Below are 26,804 nucleotides of genomic sequence, written 5' to 3' on the forward strand. Positions count from 1 at the left end.
TGTCTCTTCTGAAATGTATCTAACCCGTTATATTATTTTTCCTTTATCTCAAATACAAACATCTGTTAGAGGATTATTGAGATTGCAGTATGGAATTGATCTAATGAATAACAGGTTTTAATTTTGAAAATTCTAAAGGATTGTTATTTTTGAAGTCCGTAATCTTGCTAATCATAGCAAGAAATTAAAGGATTATTGTATATGCAGCTGAAGAAAGTGTGAACATTATTTGCTTTTTTCATCACAGTATTATAAAAGCAGAGCAGCTCCTTTATTTTGACAATTGTTGGAAGTACTGGAGAAATCATAAGTACTTACGTTAGTGCTTGAAATAATCTCAACTACATATATATGTATGTATGTGCCATGTATCATAGGTAGCCCTTACAACTTACAACCATTTGTTTAGCAGCAGTTCAAAGTTGCAACAGTGCTGAAATGATTTACGACTGGTGCCCACACTTACAACCATTGCAGCATCCCCATGGTCATGTGATTGTGATTCAGGTGCTTGGCAGCCATTGCATATTTATGACGGTTGCAGCATTCCAGGGTCACTTGATCACCATTTGTGATGGCTTCTGACAAGCAAACTCAATGGGGAAGCCAGCAGAGAAGGCCACAATGGGGAAGCCAGCAGGGATATCTCACTTAACAATCCTGGTGAGTCGTTTAACAACAGCAGCAGAAAGATAATAAAATCATATGTGGTCACATGTTGCCTCACTTAATGACTGCACCACTTAACAAATTAACAAATTTTTCAGTTCCTTTTGTAGTCAGAAGTCAAAGACTATATGTATTTTTTAGCCAAAAAGATTTTTGGGTAGTGTAGAACATCCACGTAAGTAATATAATTAGTATTTGCCGGAAGGATAATACTGAAAACAATATTTTTACAGTAATTATAGCCTGCTTTAATCCTAATGGTCTACAAGTAGTATTCTACATCTTCACAAATAAACTAGACATGAAACATGACCAGAGAAGCTAATTCTACTTTATTGTAAGGTTACATAAACAGAATCGTGCAAGTCTGAAGGTACAGACTCCCACTGTCCTTGTAATCACCTGATCAATTAGGGTAGGTCTTTCCTAAGTTTCTTCCTCTGACTGTTAATCCATTGGAGGTTCTCTCTCTCTCTCTTGTTTGATTGTTTCCTAGGCAGCATCTCCTTCCCTCATATCCCAAGGTCATATGCAGGTACTCAGAGACCAGACAAAATACATAAAATATTTCTATAAGTAATATTTATTTATCAAATTTATTTTCATCTATCTCATATCCAGTGACTCTGGGCAGCTTCAAGTATATATTTTATTGTTGATATAAATCAACAGTAAAAAAAAATCTAGTACATTGAAGGCACCATTAACGTAACCTAAGGGCCAAATGCCCTGTGGAAGAATGCTGTTCTGACCTTTCTGAAGCAATTTTTGAAGTAATTGTAGAAGAGGGACCATCCTTACTTATGGGGCAGAATGTTGCATAAAATGGAAGTAAACAGTAAGAACGTCTACTACCTGGCCCATGTCCCATAAAGCTTGTGAAGAAGACAGACCTGAGATAGAGCCCCTGTAAACGATTGGAGGCAGATTTGATTTTGTCCAGGTATTGCCAATCCCTGACATTGCACTTTTAAGGGTGATAATCGGGATTTCAAATTCAAGCTGAATGTGCATAGGCAACCAATGCAGCAATTTCAGAATAGGTGTTACTCTTACTTGATGGTTTGCTCTAAAAGTAATTGTGTACCACATAAAGCTTCTGGGTCTTCTCCAAAGGCAGCCAAACATAGAATGCATCGTAGTAGACTACTTAGGTGGGGATAATACTGCTGGAGCATTTTAGGCAGAGAGGATTGTAACTGGTGCACTTGCTGAAGCTGGGAAAAAGTTCTGTCTGTAGTTACCACCTGTTTATAGTAGGAACCATGAGTCCAGGAGAACCTCAGATTCATATACCAATTTGTTTGAGGAGAGTGTAACCATTTAATGTAACTACCAAAGTATTTGTTATAAGATTGCCCTCAAATTTACCAAGTAATCCTATCCTGGTAGGACTTAGACCAGAGGTCCCCAACCTTTTGGGCACCAGGGACCGGTTCTGTGGAGAGAAGTTTATCTGCGGACCGGAGGGGGCATGGTTTCATGTACTGCCTGCATCCCACGGATGGGGCTTTGCTTGTTTGTGCGGCCCAGTTTCTGGCATGCTGCAGCCCGGTACCGGTCCACAGACCAGGTTTGGGACACCTGACTTAGACTGAACATGGAGATTCTTACAAACTCCAGAAACCAGTTTGTGACTTTGAGAGCATGTCCCCATTCAGGATGAGATAGCAGCGAAGAACCGGGTTTCATCGATTTATGACAACAATTGAGCTCAAAATTTCTGTTGCTAAGCAAGACAGCTGTTAAGAGGGTCTTGTCCCATTTTATGGCCTTGCTTGCACAGTTCTTAACTGAATTACTGCAGTTAAGTTAGTAACATGGTTGTTAAGTGAATCTGGCTTTCCCATAGACTTCACTTGTCAGAAGGTCGCATAAGGTGATCATATGATCCTGGGATACTGCAAGCGTCAGAAATACAGTTAGGTTGCTTGGACATCTTGGGTAATTTGATAAATTATTCATTGCTCACTGTAATCTAGAGATGCTAAGAGAGCATGTTTTTGTTCATAATGATTTTAGTGGTTTTGATGAGTAAAACGTCTTGAATGTATTTTCAATATCAGGAAAAAACAAATGTGGCTTTCATAGTCTCAGAGAATTGCTTTCCTCCTGCTTCCCTATCTGTATATCTTAAACCTAGATGGATCTCATTTCTTTTGTTTTTCTCCATTTCCATTTTTGGCCATTTTCTGATTTCTCTGGTGTAAGTCTGGGGCTACAAAACATAGATTTAGGATTGAATACAGATAGTACAGCTGTCCACCCCGATCTGCTCAGCGGAAATAGATGAAATTGAAATTCTATGTCATATCTCAATTTTTTTTTCCAATCCAGCAGAATGTTGGAAATAAATTGTGTAAAGTAGATCAGCACTATTAACAGCAGGATAATTTGCTAAAACAGAATGGAACAAAAGTTGGCATCAAGGCAAAAGCTAGCAAAAGAAAGATTAGGTTTGAAAATGGGCTGGATCTGGCCCAGGGCTGTAGAGGGGAAAAAAATCCAAAAAAATTATTTCCTCCAATGCATCTCTGTGAACAGGTAGTTAAACAGTAGTTTGGAATGTTATGGATTCCCTTATTCTCAGCCCCCCTCCCTTCCTGTTTATATGGCTCAGAGTGAAGCTATTAGTAAGGAAGAATTCCAGAAAATATGTGCTAAGTGCATTTCCTACCTTATTTTTATGTAACAGAATACCTTGTGTATTTTTTAATTCCTTCATTGGAGCAACATCTCATTTTAACAGTTTCAGATCATCTGGGTTATTAATGATGGTTCTAAACAATAAGTGTGCTTTGATATTTATAAATTACTTTTTTATTTAGAAACCCAGAAAAGAGGGAAAGTTGACAGTTTGTTGCCTCCCAGTCACCTGATTTTTGTTTCCCTTTTGTTAATCAAACTTCTGTCTAGTATTAACAATTAATAAAAATGCTGGGGGTGGGTTGTAAATACATTCTTATGGCCTTTCATAAGGAGTTCAGACATTCAGGTTTCTCCTCTTTTACCGTAAGCAGAGCACCAGCAGTTTAATAATAAAAAAAAACCAGTCTGGTTTCTTTTTTTGTTTGAAGCTTCATTTTTAATTCTTTTTCAAATATGCAAAATACATCTTTATTTTAACAACATCACATTAGAACAATATTAATTAGCAAACTGGGCGTGTGAATGGATGTCAATTTCAGAGGGAGCAATAAAATGAAACTTTGCTGCTGACATTAATTTACAGGGGTCAACAGGACAAAACTGCACGACATGATATCTGATCTGGGCGATGATGAGCTATCCCACATCCCTTCAGGAGTCATTAATCAATCTAGGCCACCCTCTTCTAGAATGACTGATCATGAAGGTGCAAGAGCAGAGGAAGGTACAACAAATTGACCTATTTATTTGTATTTAGAAATTTTGATTTTAAAAACACATATTTATAGCCCATGACCCAGATGCCTATATTAAGATGCGCTTGCAACTTGCAGCTTGGTTCTGAAAAGTCTGCTACTTCACATTTACCAGTTTTTGTTTTGAATGATAGAAAATTGATACTTAAAATTGAGTTTAAAAGCATATATACATAGAATAAATGAACTTAATAAAACAACAGCGAGCAACAAATTATAAGAAATGAATAAAATAAATTTTCTGGTGAGGAGAGATTTCTTTCTGTTTTATTCATTCTAGTGTAAGATTTTCCCCCCAAAAGATACTTTCACAGTAACTGGCAGGACCAATATACAGTAAAATTGATTTTAGCAGTTGCTAATGTATTTTGGAATATGTAAATAAGTGCTAATCATAATTACATATTCATCAACTTTGAATATTTAGTGCAATTTATGCTCTAAATATTCCCTCCAGCAAAATAGAACATTTCCTTAAAAAAACAAATATTTCCAAGTGAACAAATGGATTACAATGTAAAACCTTTGATATATTAGATTTATGTAGTAAATTCAAATAAACATTTTTGATGTTTGTTGGTCCACTGTCACTATTATTCATCCTGGATCCTTTATTGTCAGCAAGAGATGTACTTTGCAGAATCGTGGCTTCAAATGTGTCAGTTAAACATCTACCCTACACATGCATAGAACTGCTGTCAAATCACCTTTTCTCCTGATTAACAATGTTTGAGTCACTAAACTATTCAAAGAGATATGTGGTCACTTTTATGATATGCAACGTAGCTGGATGGATCTGCTTATGATGCATAGAGGAATGGATGTATGACTTCATCACAATGCAAAATTCAGACATTCCATGTTGAAGTTTATTTTAAATAAATAAAATAAATTTTATTTTCCTTTGTCAAAACCAAAGTATATCCTAATAATGGAAGGGATTTATTTTTATTTTTTAAATTTTCCATATATTCTCTGCATATGCATGAATTTTTGGTCATTTTCTTGTTTTGTAATTTCAGTGAGCTCTCCAATACCAAGAAATACAGACTTTACATCATTATAAATAAATAAAACTACATCATTCTTTATATATATTATTTCTCTAACAATAATCTCAATGAAAACTAATTGATCTTAACATGAAGAGTATGCATGAAATATTTCTAAGATAAATAACCTGATATCTAAATGTAAATATAGAACATCCTTAAAATTCATATGAAAAGTTCCAATGGTTTGAAACCATTTTGCTTTATTAATTACATTTGAAAGAGTGATTCATTTTTTCAAACTATTTTTTGGGGAGGTGAAGAGATATGCTTCATTTAACAGATTCAGTGGATGTTCCCTACTGGAGGAAGTTGGATTTTTGTTGATTTTTGAGCTTCCAAGGCTACCTGCCATTTTCTTTCTGAGAGTACCACTTTCCTGTAAAACAGTTTTTCAGTATTTAAAGCTTTGTTCTTGGAGTAGTGAAAGAAGAAGAAAATAACATTTCCTTTCTTACTTCCCCCTATAACGGGTCGGCAAGCTGAAACAGTGAAAGAGCCACTTGGAACCGGTTCCCTCACAAAAGAAAAAACTGGGAGCCACAAAAAAGAGTGTGCACGTGCACGCATGCACAAAACAAGAGGCTGATCAGTGGCCCTGTGTATGCGTCCTCCCTGGAGCTCTGGCAACTCCGTAAGGCCAGCCCCGAACTTCACAAGTGGAAATTGAGGGAGATTGCCAGGAACATGAGATCAGCATGTCTCAGCCTGCGCTGATCTCGCCCTTCTTGTAGTCTCCTCTCTGTTTCAGCTTGCTTTCGGCTACTTTCGGGGGATCCAGCCTTTGCCACCCACTTCTCTCAACAGCTGGATGCCCCGAAAGAAAAGCAGCCAAAGGTAGCATCTCTGCAAGTCTCCGCCAAGAGAATGGGGCAGTGGAGGCTGGATCCCCCGAAAGAAGTCTCTGCTGAGATGAGAGAATGGAGTGGCAAGCTGCCGAGAGAATGGGGCGGTGGAGCGCTCCACCGAGAGAATGGGGCGGTGGAGGCTTGCCGCCCATTCTGTCAGCAGAGACTTCTTTCGGGGGATCCAGCCTCTGCCGTGCCGAGAAAACAGCAAGCCACCCCATTCTCTCGGCGGCTTGCCGCCCCAAAAGAAGTCTCCGCCGAGACGAGAGAAAAACACCCTTTCTCCCTGCCGGGGCTGCTAGCCTTGGCAAGGAGAAGGGGAGGAAAACCGCCCCTTCTCCCTGCCGGGGCTGCTAGCCACAACAAGGAGAAGGGGAGGAAAACCGCCCCTTCCCCCTGCCGGGGTTGCTAGCCTCAGCAAAGAGAAGGGGAGGCAACCCTAACCCTACCCCCCCCACCGCAAACAAAGAGGTGGCGAAGGCAGCAGATCTGCAAGCCTCCGCCACCCCACCCTACTCACCTTTTTAGTTCTCCTGTCTCTTCCTCCACTCTGCCAAGTGCAGTTAGACAAAGAAAGAGGTTTGTGGGTAGTCCCACAAACGGTTTGTGGGCGGTCCCACAAACCAATCAATTTAAACTTTTCAAGATTTTTGTGAGAAGTTTAAATTGATTAAATTTTTAGTGCAACTTTTTTCCCCCAAAAGTAAACATGGCAGAGGGAGGAGGCCTGGGAGCCGCATGGGACGGCTCAAAGAGCCGCATGCAGCTCCGGAGCCGCAGGTTGCCGACCTGTGCCCTATAAGAAGAATTCTGCTTATAGTTAAAACATAGCTATTCCAATATTGCATTGGAATACAAATTTATTGGATTTTTACCTTCTGCAATCTAAAACACACTCATTGGCTTACAAATACATAAAACCCCAATAAAAAGCAAAAATGCAAAAAATAAATCCATAAAGCACAGAATACCAAAACAATGAGCTGCCATTACTCAAACACCTTTCAACATATTTCAGAAGATTGCAACAGAAGGAACAAATCTAACTTCAAGTGGGAAGCTATTCTGAAGGACTAATGGGTATCACTTCTCCTTGACTTCCCAAAACTGGGGAACAATTCCCTAATTTTCTTCCAGCAAAATCATAATGGTTAGACCAATTTCTGTTAGGGAGATGTAGTCTTTTAGGTAGCTTGCTGCCAAGCCATAAAGAGCTTTGTTGGTTAACACTGTATTTTTATTTATTGACTTACTTAATTTATATGGCTGCCCATTTCCCATAAGTGTCTCTCTCACTCTCACTCTGCATTGTAGTAGTCTACATCTATAGCGAGGAGGGCATGAGTCGTTGCAAAATTTTTGCTTCATTGAAATGAAATGGGAAAGCTATTTTGTAAAGCAATTGTGTAAGCGGTAGCAGAGAGGAAATAATTCCCACGATTTTCATAATACTTGGTTAAGTTTTTAAGCTCATATATTAATTTACATCACTTAATAAATGGTGTTTTGTTTCTTATAGCTGAGCCTATAACGTTTCCATCTGGAGGGGGCAAGTCGTTTATTATGGGTTCAGATGATGTATTGTTAAGTGTGCTAGGCCTTGGGGATCTTGCAGACTTGACTGTGGCAAATGATGCAGATTACAGTTATGATGTAAGTATAACATGTTTAACACCTGATATCTTTTAACTGAACCAAGAACTTTGGGAATGTTTCCCATCTGTGGCAATTTCCAGGTATATGGACTTCAAATCCCAGAACATCACAGCTAGCATGGCTATTGATATGAGTTTGAGGAGTTGGAAATGCACGTCCTGGAAGTTACCACTATTGAGAAACTCTGCTTTAGAACCATCAATAATGTTGCAGTACTGTGATATACATTCACCTAAATCCTGTAAATTGATAATTTCTGGTTGGAGAGTCAAAACAAAAAAATATACTGTACCACATATTTATGGAATGCATTGAGTGAACATTCACTATCTTCATTGGGAAAATTATGTGAAGATTTAGATTTAGCAACTGGTAGTATTTAATTTAGCAGGAACTAAATGTACTCATTCTAAGGATATTGATTTGGAACTGTTTGCCATAACATTTTTATTTAGGTTAAGATCACAGTTTTGACTCAACTACTCCAACATACAAAATTTCTTCTCTTGTAGAAATCCATGTGATTTAGGATTGTTCTCTCTCTCTGTCTCTCTCTATATATGTATGTGTGTGTGTGTGTGTGTGTGTGTGTGTGTGTATTTATATAAATACAATTCTTATGGGAAATATGAAACTTGGTTAAGAAATGAAACCATATTTTGACCACAGAAAACCTTTTGGTAGATTTTGAAACATGACAGTTTTAGTTTTTATAAAATTTTCAAGCAATTTCTCTGTATTTAAATGCAATACAGACATTTCTAGATAGAGTTGAGCAGAAAAAACTATGCCATAACAGGTAATCCTTGGTTTATAACCAGTCATTTAGCAGCTATTCAAATTATGATGGACCTGTTGTGGGGCTACTTACAGATTCAAAATTCTGATGGCCAGCCCCCCCCCCCCGACACGCACACACAGTGGTCATGTGATCAAACCTCAGCACTCAGCATAGCCAAATGTATGGCTATTTGTAGCATCCCAAGGCCATGTCACCGTATTTTATGATAGTTTTGCCAAAAAAATGGCATTTATTTCTGGCTTTTGGCGAAACTGCCCATGGCAAACCCATTAGTTTGCTTAATGGCCGCAACGTTCAGTTAACAACTGGTGCAAGGTTGTAAAATTGCATTAGTCACATGATCAACCCATTTTAGAACTGTCACAACTTACAACTGTAGTGGTCAGGCTCCATTACAATCATCAGTTGAGGACTACCTATATAGTTGTATGCTTTTGTTACTTATGTTAACATTGTTCATTTTTATTTTAGCTGCCAGCCAACAAAGATGCTTTTAGAAAAACATGGAATCCTAAATATACATTGCGCAGCCATTTTGATGGAGTGCGAGCATTAGCTTTCCATCCTGTGGAGCCTGTGCTGGTTACAGCCTCTGAGGATCATACCCTAAAACTTTGGAACTTACAAAAAACAGTACCTGCCAAAAAGCAAGTATATATTTATATATGTTAAAGAAGATGGAAGTTCTGAAGTTTCAATACTTAAAGATAATGCTTACAGATTGCTTTTTGACATTGTTATTTTAGGAGTGCCTCATTAGATGTGGAACCTATTTACACATTCAGAGCCCATATGTAAGTATTTTTAATATTTTAATATTCCTGACAAAAGCTTCTCCAAGTTCTACATCAGAAATTGTTGATTTGATGGCTGCACATTCATGCTTTTGATTTTATTTAACTGTAAAGCAATCAGTTATATTCTGAATATATTTCTAATCTTTAAAAATGTTTTATATTAGTTATGTAATTTACTTTAGAAAAAAAATCTGCATCAAAACCAGAAACCTACCCCACACACGTGTGCGTGTCTATCTGTGTATGTATGTATGTATGTGTATATATATACATCATATATATATACAAAACCGCATTTAACACTGACAGAAAGATATCAACCATCCTGAGAAATCCCAAAGACAAAATAGAACTGGAAAACCAGGGCATATACCAAATCCCATGCGCTTCCTGTCCAGCAACATACATCGGACAGACTAACAGAAGAATAGAGGTACGTGTAGAAGAACATAAGAACTCAGTAAAGAAGAAAGATCACACATCCTCACTAGTACAACACATAAACACTACGGGACACAACATCAATTTTGAAGGTACAAAAACAATCGCCAAAATAGAACATCTCAATAGCAGAATAATCAGAGAAGCCATTGAAATAGAAAAACACCCAGACAGTATGAACAAGCGAGACGACACCTCCCGCCTACATGCCATTTGGAAACCAGCATTGATAGAGAAACGAATTTCAGCAAATAAGGATTTAAAAAACCAACAAACAACCCCAAATGCCACCAGCCCCAGCAAGACTCATCCACACCCAGAACAAAAACTCTCCCACACAGAAGACAGAACAAGTCAAGCAAAAGGGCCATCACCCATGCAGAAGAACGCACACACGAACCTGATTGACCCATACCAGAGATACATAGCAGGTCCTCGAACTCGGAGCCAAACCAAAGCTCTAGAGGCCACTATACAGCCCACTCCTCAGGACACCAAATTACAACACTCAGGATATTACAACACAACAAAGAACCCCACCCATTCGGAACACACCCCACCCAGTCGGAGGACGGCCACGCCTCCAACCAATCAGGGGACAGCCACGCATCCACCCAATCAGAAGACAGCCACGCCTCCACTCAATCAGAAGACAACCACGCCTCCACCCAGCTGGAGGACACCCCCACCCAATCAGAAAGCAGCCACGCCTCCTCCCAGTCAGAACACAGCCCCACCGGCAGTTGGAAAGAAAGGAACAGCCAGACCACGCATTGCTCCTGGTAGCAGCAGGAGAAACACTCCGGCCTGATGATGACGGATGGGATTTCGTCGAAACGTCACCACAACTTTCTGAAGATGAAAGGAACGCGGGAAGAAACCCGAGACTCTAGATCTACACATACAGACACCCGCGAGAATCTACGAAAACATATATATATATATATATACACACACACATACAGATGGGAAAAGAGGAAGGACAATACTTTTAATCATAGTATTAAATATGGCTTATATACAACTTATAGATTCAATAGCAAAGTCATATGTTTATGTTCTAAAAAAGTTGATAATCTGAACTTTCTAAATTTAAAATTTTAATTGTTTTATTCATAGTAATGTAGTCTCTTTGTTTTAAAATAGTGGACCTGTGTTATCTTTGGCAATTAGTTCTAACGGAGAACAATGTTTTAGTGGTGGTATTGATGCAACTATTCAGTGGTGGAATATGCCTAGCCCAAATGTGGACCCTTATGATACATATGGTAAGCTTTATCTATAAATGTTGTGAAGTATCAGTCACATAATTAACCTCTCTGAGATAACTTTTATATGTTGCATAATAAACTGAACGATTGCTCATATGAATTTAAATTACAATATTTTCTATGATCTTTGGACTGATCTCTGTCTAGATCTATATAGCATGTTAGTTAAGCTGTGAACTAACATGTCGTTAGCAGTGTTAAATTTGGCAGTTGTGGTTTTAGTAAAATAGTTGTAGCACGAGCTAAATTAATATTAGTTGAGAAATATTCAGATGTTTAAAAAACTTAACGTCTTTTTTATTTTTCTACAGAGCCAAATGTTCTAGCGGGCACATTAATTGCTCACACAGATGCTGTCTGGGATCTCGCTTATAGTGGTATAAAGAATCACTTACTATCTTGTTCAGCAGATGGCAGTATTAGGTTGTGGAATCCACCTGAAAAAGTGACCTGCATTTGCACTTATAATGGAAATAGAGGTGAGTTATGAGATGGTCTTTACTTTTTTTTAAAAAAAAGTTCAGAAGATTAAATCAAATATACTAAAAGTTGATTAATAGTAATTATAAAAATCAAAATTTTAATACATAATTGTAATAATTCTAACATTCTAACAGAAGTTTCCTTATCATATACTTTGGCTATATATTGATGCCTTCTTGGTAGATCTGGGACAGTGGTCCAGATAGTGTGGGAAGAGATGGTATCCTATCCATTTATTTTAGGATGGCAAAGATACTAGCAATCAATGGAATTGGTTTTAAAGAAAGGTAGGTAGGCTTTAATTATTTTCCAGATAGATTTATTATGTTACGAATTAGTACTTCTAAGAAAACACTGGATGAAGAAATGTAAAAATTTGAGTGTCACAAATAGTTTTTACAGAATCTGTGTGGGTTTTTCCCCCCTGTATGCTTTAGAATATGGAATACCCACATCAGTTGACTTCATAGGCTGTGATCCTGCCCATATGGTGACATCGTTCAGCACTGGCAACACTGTCATCTATGATTTGGAAACATCCCAGTCACTGGTAATGCTGTCCTCACAAACAGATTCTGGTAAGTTTGTTTCTTTTATTTCAATTTCTTTGCTTGAACTTAATCTTATAAGCACATTGCATCAAATTGACAGAATTGTTTTGCATACCAAATTGAAATGGTTCAAGTTCTAAACATTTAGGATAATGAACTGCAATGTATTACAATGAATCAGGGGTGTCAAACTCACAAAGTGACGTGACTTGTCGCGATGTATTGCGACTTTTTCTCCATTGCCAGCAATGGGGTGAGCGTGGTTTTGGCATGATGCATCCGGCCCATGGGCCGACAGTTTGACTGACACACCTGCAATGAATCGTTGTTTGTCTTGAGCTCTGATGCTTTTATATTCCCTTATTTGTACACAAAGAAGAGAACTTAAAAGTTGTATGGTTTCAGCTTGCTGCAGACTAAGTTTTGCCATTTCTAATTAAATGCTTTGCCACAGATTGGATGGAAATTTCTACTCTGGTATTCAAAGGAAACAAAGAATCAGGGGAGAAGGTCAAATTTGAAATTTGTCATTATTCTATCTCATAATAATGATTGCAGTTTTTAACTTCTGTGGAAACCTCTGCCTGTATCCTCAGTGGAAATTTCATAGCAGAGTTAGCTAATTTAATAACATAGTAATAGTTTTAATGATCTTGAAATATAAGACTAAAACAAGCTGTCTATATTAATATTTCCTTAATTCTTTACACTTAATTAAAGTGTAATAATTGCCTGTGTTTCATTCCTAGGATTGCAGTCAAGCAATCACATTAACAGAGTAGTAAGTCATCCTACGCTTCCTGTAACAATAACAGCTCATGAAGATAGACACATAAAGTTTTTTGACAATAAAACGGGTAAGGAAATAAAAATGGTTTTCTTGAGATTTCAAAGTTTTATATTTCATCTTTTTCTTTACATTTTGGCTTATTTGAATATTCACCCTGTCTTTATTATTCAGTTTTTCCTTCTGCTTTTCTTCCCTAATCCCCAGCCTCCACATTTCTATTTACCTTTTTTGTCTTTTCTTTCTTTGATCTGTTCATTCATCATAATAGTGATTGGAAAGAGAGCATGTTCATCTGACTATAATGGTTGATCTCAGCTTGTCTCCTTAAGCTTCAAGTTAGAAGTATTGATGAATTTTTCAAAGGGATTAAGAAGTCATTAGGATCTAAAATTTGAAGCCTTTTTGTGTGAATCAGAGAATGTTTTCTAGTAGTTACTGACCTATTTCCTGTTTCTATTAATCTGTTAATGACTATAATTACATTTACCAACCCAATAAGTATTTCATCCTGGCACTCGTAAGGGATCAGAATAAAACTTAGTACATTACAAAAGAAGATAAATGGTTTAATAAGAGGGCTTTAAATGCTGCAGATTCAAGGGTAAACTAATGGATAAAGCAAGGTTTTTAATGCTTCTGGACTTGAGAAGGATCTAGCTGGATTCTATTGAAAAAAGAAAGCTGAATTACATAGAGTAATAAACAATTATTTTCTTTCTCTTACATATTTGGCAGGCTCTCTAGCCTTCTTAAACTAAATCTTTTATCCCCTGCATTTATTAAATATTTTAAAGCATAATAAGAAAGTAGGAAAAATATAAATAGGAAAGAGATTTACAAATATTATAAAATTCAGTAAGCATTTCAAAGTAACTTGTTTGATTCTACAGTCATGGCCGAAATTGTTGGCACCAAATGTTTTGCTATACACAGGTTTATTCCCTTTGTGTGTATTGGAACACAACAAAAAAGGGAGGAAAAAAAGCAAATTGGACATAATGTCAAACAAAACTCCAAAAACAGGCTGGACAAAATTATTGGCACCCTTTCAAAATTGTGGATAAATAAGATTGTTTCAAGCATGTGATGCTCCTTTAAACCCACCTGGGGCAAGTAACAAGTGTGGGCAATATAACAATCACACATGAAAGCAGATAAAAAGGAGAGAAGTTCACTTAGTCTTTGCATTGTGTGTCTGTGTGTGCCACACTAAGCATGGACAACAGAAAGAGGAGAAGAGAACTGTCTGAGGACTTGAGAACCAAAATTGTGGACAAATATCAACAATCTCAAGGTTACAAGTCCATCTCCAGAGATCTAGATTTGCCTTTGTCCACAGTGTGCTACATTATCAAGAAGTTTGCAACCCATGGCACTGTAGCTAATCTCCCTGGTCGTGGACGGAAGAGAAAAATTGATGAAAGGTTGCAACGCAGGATAGTCCGGATGGTGGATAAGCAGCCCCAAACAAGTTCCAAAGGAATGCAAGCTGTCCTGCAGGCTCAGGGAGCATCACTGTCAGCGCGAACTATCCGTCGACATTTAAATGAAATGAAACGCTATGGCAGGAGACCCAGGAGGACCCCACTGCTGACACAGAGACATAAAAAAGCAAGATTACAGTTTGCCAAAATGTACTTGAGTAAGCCAAAATCCTTCTGGGAAAACATCTTGTGGACAGATGAGACCAAGATAGAGCTTTTTGGTAAAGCACATCATTCTACTGTTTACCGAAAACGAAATGAGGCCTACAAAGAAAAGAACACAGTACCTACAGTGAAATATGGTGGAGGTTCAATGATGTTTTAGGGTTGTTTTGCTGCCTCTGGCATTGGGTGCCTTGAATGTGTGCAAGGCATCATGAAATCTGAGGATTACCAAAGGATTTTGGGTTGCACTGTAAAGCCCAGTGTCAGAAAGCTGAGTTTGCGTCCAAGATCTTGGGTCTTCCAGCAGGACAATGACCCCAAGCATACGTCAAAAAGCACCCAGAAATGGATGGCAAGAAAGCGCTGGAGAGTTCTGAAGTGGCCAGCAATGAGTCCAGATCTTAATCCCATTGAACACCTGTGGACAGATCTTAAAATTGCTGTTGGGAAAAGGCGCCCTTCCAATAAGAGAGACCTGGAGCAGTTTGCAAAGGAAGAATGATGGTCCAAAATTCCGGGTGAGAGGTGTAAGAAGCTTATTGATGGTTATAGGAAGCGACTGATTTCAGTTATTTTTTCCAAAGGGTGTGCAACCAAATATTAAGTTAAGGGTGCAAATAATTTTGTCCAGCCTGTTTTTGGAGTTTTGTTTGACATTATGTCCAATTTGCTTTTTTTCCTCCCTTTTTTTGTTGTGTTCCAATACACACAAAGGGAATAAACCTGTGTATAGCAAAACATGTGTTCCTGCAATACTTTTCTGTGAGAAATACTTGATTTTCTGGAAAAATTTCTGGGGTGCCAACAATTTCAGCCATGACTGTATATATTGGAATATCTTAAGTTAATTTAAAATTTCAGATTAATGTTGGCACCAAAATAGAACAGAATAAATTGTTAATGAGAAATTACAATTTCTGTTTCATCTAAATATTCTATCACTATTTAATAGAAATTTTAAATCTTAAAATCGTATGTTAGGTGAAACCCAAACTTCAGGTACAATCTAAGCCTATACAGAAGTATAGTAAAATTATAATATAGAAATGGTATCCCTGTTGAATTCAATATGAGATTTTATTTTTAAAATATAAGGTTATTTGTGACATTACACAACTCAGATGGTAAACATATTACATGGGTAGTTCTCAACTTACGGCCACAATTGAGCCCAGACTTTCTGTTGCTAAGTGAGACATTTCTTAAGTGAGTCTTGCCCATTTTGCAACCTTTCCTTCCATTGTTGTTAAGTGAATCACTGCAGTTGTTAAGTTAGTAACACGGTTGTTAAGGTGGATCATTGCTTGTCAGAAAGTCACAAAACCCCAGAACACTGCATCCATCGTAAATATGAATTGTAAAGCATCCAGGTCACATGGCCATGGGGATGCTGCAATGGTCATAAGTGTGAAAAATGGTCATAAGTCATTTTTTCCAGTGCCATTGTAACTTTGAACAGTCATTAGATGAGCTGTTCAAGGACTGTCTGTACATCCACAATCTAACATACTGTTCTTCTACAGAAAGGATTGTACATAATTTCCAGTGAAAAGAACAGTGTATCCTAGCAATTATAACCACACCTTCCACTTTGGTATATTTCGTGGCAATATGAAGTTTTGTTAATATTTCAGTCTGTTGAAAAAAGAATTCAGCTTTCAGAATTTGTTTGAATTGGTAATCATTTACCAGAATTGCTGGGTTTTGCAGCATTGCCACCAAATGAGAAAAAATTATCAATCCCAATTATTATATTTCTGGACAGCCATTGAGATGACCTTGAAGAAACACTGCAGCAACAGAAACAAAAATTGTGTTTTTGTAAGTTGTTGCCATGTAGTTTTTTTCAAAGTAATTTCTGTTGTTTTTCCCAATTTCCAGCATTTTTAGAGAATGAATCTATTTTATCAAGACTGAAGCAAAAGACCTTGTGCCGGTTTTTTTTAAATTGTTATGTTCACTACAGATTTAATATCTTACCTTTTGATATTATCATTGTTGCATGTCAATTCTGTTTAAATTTTGTATCACACTCTTATTTTTTCTTTCAATCATATAATTATTTTACCCTTTAATAAAGTATAAATCTTTATTCTTCATATATATTATGTACGTTAATATTTAGGTAAAATGATCCATTCAATGGTTGCTCATTTGGATGCTGTCACAAGCTTAGCTGTGGATCCTAATGGAATCTACTTGATGTCTGGAAGTAAGTTAACAAGCTCCTGTATTGCCAAGAGACTTTGTAGTAAAGCACTGTTTTATTTGTAACACTTCTGTTTACCTCTTCATTCAGGTCATGACTGCTCTATTCGATTATGGAACTTAGACAGCAAAACATGTGTGCAAGAAATAACAGCCCATAGAAAAAAGCTGGATGAATCCATTTATGATGTAGCTTTTCACCCATCAAAAGCATACATTGCAAGCGCAGGTGCCGATGCTCTTGCCAAAGTATTTGTGTGACACAGTAAAGCAAGCCTGCACTTTGTAGCAGGTTTGCCTGGACAAAAAGAGGGAATGCATCACTGCCGTCACTGTAAAGGTTACCGATGACACTACATGTAACCAGCCTCAGCAGAGACTGTGTTTGGGGCAGGTATAAATTGGTCAGATTGCAATCTCATGAATAATACTGGGCTGATTCATTTAACTGTAATTACTGTATTTTGGGGGGTGGGGGGGAAAGCAAACCAGTATTTGTAGCCTTGACTGGATACGAACTGAGCATTTGTTCCTTAGGTGTGTCTTTAAACGAACGTGGAATCAAATCTTATTAAAGACGTTTATTTTGGACTCTGTGTGCTGCCTTAGGGTTAGGAATGTGGTGCTCTTGTGGGGGTGAGGTGGGGGGGGAGTGAGCTCCAAGAGTAGCTTTCTTTGCATCTCTTAGTATTTTCTGTTTATCGGTCAAATGCCACAGAATCCCCTTTTAAACTTTTATTTTGCTTTAAAGAAAAAGGAACTAACTTAAAATATTTAGCATTAGTTGCACAAAATATTTCGATAAAATTCTAGTTTTTATATGTCTTTTATATATTTAGCCTGTCATAACAGTGCTCAAGATTGTATGGATGACGTTTTTCTGCATTATAGTATCCTAAACCAGAGATCTTGCTGGTCTGCTGCCCTGTAACGACACGGTTCCTTCCCTTTGTTGCCTAACAAAGCTCTGCTACGTCCTTTCAAATAGGATACTAATTCATCAACACTGCATTACCGGTTTCCTAAAGAACTGTTAAAAAAAGTGCAAAAGGAACACAGAGGAATTAAACATGTCCAGCCCTTCCAATGAACTTTTAAAATTAATCTTGACATCCTATCACTATGTGATATTTTGTACATCTTACTGTATTTACGAGATTATTTATCAAGGTTTACCCATCTGGCTAATGGCCTATTATTTATTTCACTTTTTGTTGAACTTTATATTCTTTTTATGTAGTATGTTAATGGGCCCTGTATATCTATTATGGCACTCTTTGAACAGTCTAAAATAGACTAAAAATGGGACATGTAATAGTTTTTAAGTTACAGACAATTTTTTTTTCCAACTAAGTGTCTGGATTAAAGTTGATTCCAAGAAGTTGTTTCAGAACTTCTGGAGTGAAAATGTTTTTATTTGCAGTTCAGATAGAATGCAAAATTGTAGTTGAATCAAGAGTCAGAAATTGGCTGTGTTTTGAATTGTTATTCCTGCTTTTGATTTGTTTTTTCAGATGTGCTTCAGTTTATAATGTAACTAAAGATTTTGTTTGTGTAACTGCATGATTAAGACAATAAAGTATTTTTTCTAGTCTTCCACGAAAATCTTTTTGATCAGTTTGCGAGTTTTGATGAGTTTTGTAAGTTTTCTGTTTTATGAACTATGAATCAGCAAATTTTTAAGATTGTAAAACATAACAAAAATTACCGCTGTTTAAAAAGATGATGTATATAAAATGCATATAATAAATACTAAATGGTGTACCTGTATATTACTGTTGGCTATATTTTGTGTAACAAAATTTATGTGTGCCATTTTGTTCTCTGAATAGCTGAAGTACGAAATGAATGTTTAAATAGCACGTATTGTTTACATAGTTGAAATAACTTTCGTTTTTTTTAAAGTAGTTGTGTTATGTTATCAGTAATTTGGAACAGCACTCCTCCCTTACAAGAATTGTTTCAAAACATATATTTTTAAGTGGACAATACAACGGCAAGGTAATTTATTTTGTATTTTAATTCATAACAATAATGCTGCCTTTGATCAAGTGGTCTTAAAGAATCTTGGGCTGGTTCTTTATCACCTACAATATTGAAACTATAATGTCTTTTTTACTTTAGGGAATAGATAATATGTCATACTTTTAAATGTAGACTTGCTAATTAATGTCAGGAGATATGTGAGTGGTTTTTTCCTCATTCCCTGCCTCTCCTGGGCCAAAGAACTGTTAATTTCCAGCCTAACAGTTAACAGAATTGACACAGATTTCATTTTAACATAGATTATTAAAGATGGCATTTTGAATGGATTTGTATACTGCAGTAATAAGAATGATTTTCAGGTGGAATGGCAATCCATTGAATTTGCAGCCTCAGTCCCCTCAAATTTTTTGAGCCAAAAATATCAGTCAAAAGCTGTTGTTTGGCTAAATTTATTCTTGACGGGCAAGATAAAGTAACAGAAATCAAGTTATGTGGTGTTAATTACCATTTTAAAAGGCCTTTACCATGGTTTACAGTTTTATAAATAGCAGGATTCCGATAAAAAGTGTGCTGTGTAAACAAAACTTTTTGGAGATAAAACAGTTCAAAACTTTAGTAATGAATCAATGTGCAATAGAATAATTCAAATTGAAAATTCTGATAGATATGCTACAGATGTGACAAAACGTTGAAAGTAAATAAAAATATTCAGAACAAAGCAATTTGTTTACAGGGTCTATTTCATAGAAATAATTTACAATTTTTAAACATTTCTTGTAACTAACAAGATCAATTTACAGCATTGTTAATGGAAAATATATTTGAGATTTTTTTTGAAGCTAGAGTAGAAGCTGAAAATTGAAACTTCTTATTGTGTAAATTTCTGTTTCTATTCAGTTCAGAAACCCAGGCTTTCCCAACTTCTTAAGATCTGTACTTTAGGAGCCTGTTGAACATTTCGCTGATGAGACCTGTTTGCACAACCCCAAAACAGAATCTGTGGGCAGTGTAGGGGTCTTTCTTGACTCACAGCTCCTGTTCAAAAACCAAGTGGCAGTTGCATCAATTGCATCCCTTCCTGGACCAGGAGGCCTGGTTCAAGGTCAATCATTTATCAGATATCTTCTGCTGGATTACTGCAATGTGCTCAGCAGGGGGCTGGCCTTGGCCCATATGGAAACTGCAGCTGATCCAGGATACAGCAGCACAGGGAATTATGAATGCATCTCAGTACGCCTGTGTTTCATCTCTGCTCCGTGAGTTGCACTAGCTCCCAGTATAAATAAAGGTGGAATTCAAAATGCTGGTGGTCACTCTTATGATATGGAGTCAGATTTATGTTGTGGAATTGCCTCTCCATAACCAGGAGAAGCATATATTCCAATTCCTTCAATTATAGAACGTTATCTTACATATCTTCAGAAAAATATTTTTTTCTGCCACAGCGCTTGCCCTTTGGAATATCATACTGATAAGAACAGATCCACCTTTTATAAAAAATTGAAGACCTGGAAATCTTCAGATCAGATGCTCGTTGAGAGGTTCTTATTGTTTTGGGTTTTATCCTTAATACTTTTTGTAGGTTTTTATTCTTTGTTAATACTGTTCTTTAATTGTTTCAATATGTTGTTAGCCATACTACTTTGTATTGGTGAGTTAGGCTGTCTCATAAATGGAAGGAAGCCAACCATGCACCTGACATATTTGGTGCCAAATTATAAAAATACTAACATTTCTCCCCTTGTTTATCCCTGGATTCAGGTTTTGAGGTAAAGGTTGCAAATATATTTGGTTTTTATGGGATCATTTGAAGCAAAAAAGTGTTTTGGGTTTTTTTTTATTCAGAGCTACAAATATTCTCTTCTATTGGTACCAAGGTAGTCCACATTCCTTAAAAAATAATAAAAATATCTATTAGTCTGTTGTTTATTTCACCAGTTCTTACTTGCAAGCTAATGGTATTTGCAGATATTCCAATGCACCATTGCTGCTACTTTGTCATGCCATTGTTTGTAGTCAGCCTGCATTCTTGCAACAGCTAACTAGAGTTTAACTGTTGTTTCCTCTGCTTCTTTGCAGAGATGACATTTTACTGTTTGTTACTGTCTCCTCAATTTTGGCTTGGTATGCATTTGTTCATAAAGTTTGGCCTTGTTCAGCCAGAATGTACTTGCAACATTCCACTCCCATCTATTTTCCTTGGTAAGTAGTGTCAGCATCATTGCATGAATGAAAGGAATGATTGCTGGTGGGGAGATCTTTTTGTTCCCTTTTTGGCTTGTTGATTGTCTCTTTTGCATAGTATGTAGATATTGTTTATGTCTCTGTGTGTATTGGTAGCTAATTTGTCCAAGTGCCGGGCTTCTAGAAATTTCCTAGCGTTTTTGGACTTAGCTTGGTCTAGGATGGTCAGTTTCCGCAATTGAAACTAGGTAAGTCGATCCATATGCTGTGAAATTAAAGCATAGTTGCATTTGCAAGAACTTTGGAATTAACAGTTGGAATGCCACATTTAAATAAAACGTGAATTCAAAAAAGTGATAAATATGTTATGCTCTTAAGATAAAATTTACCTTTTTCATACTAATTGGCCATCCCAGAATGTTTAAGGATGGGTCATACATTTTGTTATGCTGGAACTGTAAAATGATGGAAAGCACATTTACTTGTCCTATTATCTCATTTTGATTGAATATTTAGTGGTTTGAGAAAGAACATGGTTTAAAGAGACAATGTCATTTTGAATTATATTCATAATTACCCAATTGTGAATATTTGGAATTTATCATTATATGAATAACAATGAATTTAATCATCTGGAGAATAGCAAAAAATATTACTTTTCTACAGTGAAAAATAGTATCACCCTGGATTGATATGTTTTAATGCTCTACTTCAGAACTGCTTCGTTACTGATATAATGGAAAGATGGATCAACATTATTTCATGGGATAAAGCTTTAATTCTGGGTTTAAAATCAAGCTCAGATGCATTAAATATCTTTGCTCTTCTTTTTGGATTGTTCTCCCTTTTTCTTTGTATGCTAAAGCAATATTTTAAACAAATGTTAAATACTGATGTTTCTTGAAATAGTGGCACAGTGGTTAAATGCATAACAGGACTTGGAAACTAACCTTTAGATCAGAAATTAAAACAAAATTTAGTGATTTACTCATAACACAGTTAACTAATCTTATACGCATAACTTGTTTTAAAAAATTATCAGCATTATCTGTACTATGTTGCTTTTAATTTATACAGTAAATTTAAACATTGCAACATTTAATTATTGTGATCAAGATAAACCCATGTTCTGTCTAGGTTTTTTAAAAACATCATTTGTGGATTTCTGGTTTGCCATTGCGGTGCTTGCGGACACAGAAATGTGAGCTCTGTTTTCCGTGTCCGAATTCATCCCGCTCGGGGACCCTGGAAAGGGTCGAAAGTCGCCCTGTAGGGGTGATCAGCAAGGAGGGGGCCCCCCACTTGATCGCAGGAGGGGGGCAGCCCTTTCTCTTGATCCAGGGCAGCCCTCCAAACTGGTGGGGGAAAGACTGGCCATAGCAATATGGCTTGTCACTAAGCTGCACCTTTAAAGCAATGAGGATGAAACTGGGTGAGATTTGATCTTCTCTTAAAGACTAAGTATTTTTTCGTGTAAAAACTGCCCAAAGTCTTTTTCCCCCTGTGAGGAGAGAGGGAAGGGAATTTCTACCCCACCCTCCAAGAAAAGCGGTGACTAACTACCCAGGGGAATCAAAGCAACTATAAGAACAATTTTAATCTAATTGGATCTATATGCTTTTGAAACTTGGGGACTAAAAGTTTTCCTATTCTTACTGGAGACATTTGTTTTTATCTAAAAAAAAATAAAACTTGAAAAACTATCATAAAAACTTTGGACTTAAAAAGCTTTGAATAGCATCAATGACATCTTGTGGCGAAGTATGGTATTATAACTTGTTATTGTGTCAGGGCCCACTTCAAAACCTCATCCTAAGAAAGCAGAACTCGTGGAAGCAGTTACTTCTAAAAGGGACTTTTATTAGGAGAAGCTGATAGCAGGCATGATAGACATCTGAGGGTTTCCCCGCTCAGATCAATAGGCTAAAAGTGTCCCAAGCAAACCCCACCCCAAAGTTCATCTGGTCAGTTCACAGGGGCCAACCCCCAGGTGTTCCCATTGTGGGAAAGAGCTGATAACGCCAGGCTATCTCAGGGTTGCAGTGATGTTATGTCGGCTTTCACACCTTCCCTTCCGAACGCAGAGATAAACCAGTGCCGGAAGCGCATTCCTTTCTTCTCCCCCTTTCTAGCTGACATCAAAGGGAGAGAGAGTTCACAGGAAGTATGCAGAAACAGCCGTTACAGTGTAGCGATAGAAGGAAAACAGCAAAAAAACCAGTGCTTTCCCCCCTGCCCTCCAGGAGTATGGCAGAACCCAGAAATATAGAGAGTAGAGTTTGAGTTAAAGATAGAAAAGAGTCCCCTTAGAATATGGGTTCTGGCATACTGCCTAAAAGAGACTTGGCTTGAAGCCCAGACTCCAGAAAATACTTTTCTGACCTTGACAGATACCACCTATGAAAAACGTAGCTGTAAAGAGAACTTCTGGGCGACATATTTGACCTGCTTGAAGAAGCATCTGTTATTACACGAGATGATGGAATACCCTGGATTATAAATTCTTACTTGACAAACAACTTCCACTATAAAGACCACCTATAACACGTGAATTAGATGGCCCATACCTAGTTATAAAAAACTATTTTTAAAGTCTGATTCTAAAGTCTTCAACTTAATATACTATTAAGAGAATATGGATGAAGATCAGGAAAAAATCCTTTCTATGTTGAAATCAATACACGAAACCATTCTCTCAGCCTGTGACAAAATAAGATGCAACATAAAGAAACAAGATGCCAGCTTAGATATACAAACCCAGATCTTGACTACAACCAAAGAACTAACAATGCAAAAAACAACAGAAGTGGAACAACGAAAACACTATGACAGAGGACTTAATTGACCAACAAATCCAGCCAACAGAAAATTCAGAAAAGGGAGAGAGAACACTGAAATGGAAAAGACTTTCTATATAAATTAGAAGAAATTTGAGAAGGAAGAACAGATTGAATGGAAGATAAACCTATTGGTACAATCGTAGGAAATTGGGAGTAATAGGGAAGCGATTTAATGAATACAAATGGGCTAGTAGTTCTTCCAAAAAACTGCAACTAAATGGGGTTTTTTATTTCAAATTATAATAATAGAGGGAGAACTATTTGATGATTTAAAAGCACTGACATGGAAAGCTAGTTGGCAAAGGAAAAAAGCCAGAGTAAGGCTGAAGAAAATTAGGGTTTTGATTTATTAAATTAGATGGTTTAATATGCTGGAAAATAGATAACTTTTAGAAAACAGTACAAGACTATATTCAAATAGATAAGATGTGTATTTAGAATATTAGATTTTGTTATGAAAAGGGAAAAAAGTTGAGATGAAACCTTGGTTACCTAAGGCTTGGAAATTATAAATATCAAATGTTAATTTGAATATTGCTTGGGGAAAAAGCAATAATAGGTCATTGATTGTATATAAGGATTGAATGTAAACACAATATGTATAAGCTAAAAATTATTGATAAATGTAATAATGTTTTTATTTAGTTAATAATAATAACTGTATTACCCTAATATGAAATAGTAGATATTAAGGGGAAAAGAGAGGAAATATCTACCGGTATGTTGTAACTTGAGATTTGGACTAAAGATTTATGTATGTTATTGAACTATTGATTAACCCAGCGACCATGTTCCTTTTTAAATACTTAAATGTAAAATTAGAAAAGTAATAAAATATTTTTAAAAAACTTCATTTGTATCCTCTCCCCCTCCAATCAATAGGAAAAAAAAATTGGTAGTAATTCCATAATTACCTTACACCAAATGTTGTTTTTGACAGATTTCCCTCCCTGAGCCTCCAGCGCTCCACCTGCTGCTTTGGTCGGCCTGCCAGCCCCCACCTCAAAACCCTGCCCACCACCGCCCAGCACGGCTGCCCCGGGGCTGCAGGGGCTGACCTGGCATGGGAAGGGCATGCACCCCACCCTCCCACCATCATGCAGGGTAAGGTTGCTGTGCCTGCCCCCGCCCAAATGCCCTTGCCTCCCTCAAGCATTTTTTTTGCTAACCTGCCTTTCAGCTGCATTCCATTTCTCCATTTGCTTCTCAGCCTTCGCTACATGTTTGTGGGACTATCGGTAAAAATAAGTTCCATCAGACTTTCTAACTTCTTGAGATCTTGCAAGAAGTTAGAAAGTCTGATGGAACTCTTTTTTCCCTCCGACGCGGCAAAGGCTGAGAAGCAAATGGAGAAACAGAATGCAACTGAAAGGCAGGTTAATAAAACACTTGGGGGAGGCGGGGGCAGGCGCGGCAACCTTACCCTGCAAGGGTATTGGTGCAGGTTGCTCATGGACAGGACTGAAGGCCTAGGACTAGGGCGACAGGGCGCATGCCCACAGAGGGCTCTGCATGCTGCCTGTGGCACGCATGCCATAGGTTTGCCACCATGGGTATAGATAGATAAATATTGGTATAGATAGGGAAAAAATGGGAATAACTAGTACCTCTGGGTTTGTGAATGAACTAGTACAATTTTATCAACGTGGCTAGATTATCATATCCTAATTATATGAATTAGACTATTGTGTGAAATTCTTATACAGGTAGTCCCCGAGGTACCAGCCTACTACAGCCTGCACATTAGGCTCATAATCATCAAATGAATCACACTCAATTCTAGAGAAGCAACGTAAAATTAAGAAGAAACTTCCTGACAGTGAGAACAATGAACCAGTGGAACAGCTTGCCTCCAGAAATCATGGGCACTCCTTCACTGGAGATTTTTAAGAAGAGGCTAGACAGTCGCTTGTCTAAAATGGTATGGGTTCTCCTACTTAAGCGGGGGCTAGACTAGAAAACCTCCAAGGTTCCTTCCAGCTGTATTCTATTCTAAAATTACAACATTTTAAAATCAAACTCATTAATTGAATTAAATGGGTTGTTAAATGAACAATTTGACTTATCTCCTCTGATAGCTGCCTGAACTGAGAGATATTTTCTGCCGCTGCTGCAGGCTGTTTCCAGCCGCCAATCAGCTGTTTCAGGTTTTAGGAACTACAGTACTGCAAATTGCCTTCTAAGCAGGCAGCAGGCTTTAAAAAAAACCATTTGTTGCTAAGCAGCTCAAGCTTCTTCAGGGGTGGGATGGAGAACTCTGATTGCAGTTACCACTAAAGTAATTAGCTTTAGCTTAAGTGTTTCCAGGCATGCATGCACAGGGAGATGGGGGTGGAGTTTACAGAACTGCCGGCTTGCAACAGTAACTGAGATGGAAGGGACCTTGAAGTCATCTAGTCTAACCCACTGCTTTCACAAGAGAGTACAGTACTGTACAGTATTTCTGATAAATTCCTATCCAGTCTCTTCTTAAAAGCCTCCAGTGAGGGAACACCCACAACTTCTGGAGGCAATTTAAATTTAAAAGTTTTTTTTAAACTGTCCCTAAACAGCACAAGCCTCTCCAAGGAAAATCCAAATGGGGCAGGGGGGATTTCCTTCCATAAGGGGTCAGGAGAATCTCTTGTGGATCTGTGCTAGGGAGAGGAGGCAGCAGCAGCCACATGCTATAAATTTCAGGCAAATGCAAACAAACAATCTTGCAAGTACTGTACTTACAAACACAATAAAAAGCAGAGCAGTTCCCAAAGTGATTACAAACAATACAGTATAGTACTAGACAGTAACAAAAAAGAATATTTTAAAATACTTACAGAAGTAATTCTAGCTCTACAAGCCCAGCAAGCAGCAGATCTTCCATGCAGCTCCAGGAAAACAAAAGCAAACGGTTGTGCCAGTTGCAAAAAACACTGGATCTTGTTTGGCCATGTGACCAGGTACAACCCCCCCCCACCAACATCTCTGACTTCTCATAGGCCCGAACCAACCCAAGCGAGTTAAAATAGCTGCCGCAGCAGCCAAAACTGAATCCAAGTCACATGGCTACAGAGGCCGGTATTTGATCGCAATTTTGAATTTCTAATGTAAGTACCCTTTCTGAATAACCTCGTTTTTGAGAAATCTCGTTAAATAAACGCTCGTATCTGGGGAATTACCTGTACTTTTCATAGTAC

The 26,804-nt window shown here is 37.4% G+C and overlaps 1 protein-coding gene across 5 annotated transcripts in view; it reads left to right on the forward strand.

Moving 5' to 3' along the window:
- STRN3 (striatin 3) overlaps positions 1–18,228 on the forward strand; it is a 46,572-nt gene extending 28,344 nt beyond the window's left edge. For 2 of the 5 annotated variants that reach the window (XM_081313676.1, XM_081313678.1), the window contains 10 exons: positions 3,902–4,042; positions 7,493–7,626; positions 8,903–9,078; positions 9,178–9,225; positions 10,816–10,937; positions 11,252–11,419; positions 11,861–12,001; positions 12,724–12,831; positions 16,539–16,625; positions 16,713–18,228. In XM_081313676.1, coding sequence (XP_081169802.1) covers positions 3,902–4,042; positions 7,493–7,626; positions 8,903–9,078; positions 9,178–9,225; positions 10,816–10,937; positions 11,252–11,419; positions 11,861–12,001; positions 12,724–12,831; positions 16,539–16,625; positions 16,713–16,882 — 1,295 coding nt within the window. In that variant the 3' untranslated portion in view covers positions 16,883–18,228. Of the gene's footprint in view, positions 1–3,901; positions 4,043–7,492; positions 7,627–8,902; positions 9,079–9,177; positions 9,226–10,815; positions 10,938–11,251; positions 11,420–11,606; positions 11,711–11,860; positions 12,002–12,723; positions 12,832–16,538; positions 16,626–16,712 lie in introns of those variants that run through there. The other 3 variants (XM_081313677.1, XM_081313679.1, XR_014024596.1) reach the window with 3 other exon arrangements.
- Positions 18,229–26,804: the final 8,576 nt, after the last annotated feature.

This window comes from Vipera berus (genome assembly GCF_964194415.1).
Source record: "Vipera berus genome assembly, chromosome: 1".
Classification (NCBI taxonomy): Eukaryota; Metazoa; Chordata; class Lepidosauria; order Squamata; family Viperidae; genus Vipera; species Vipera berus.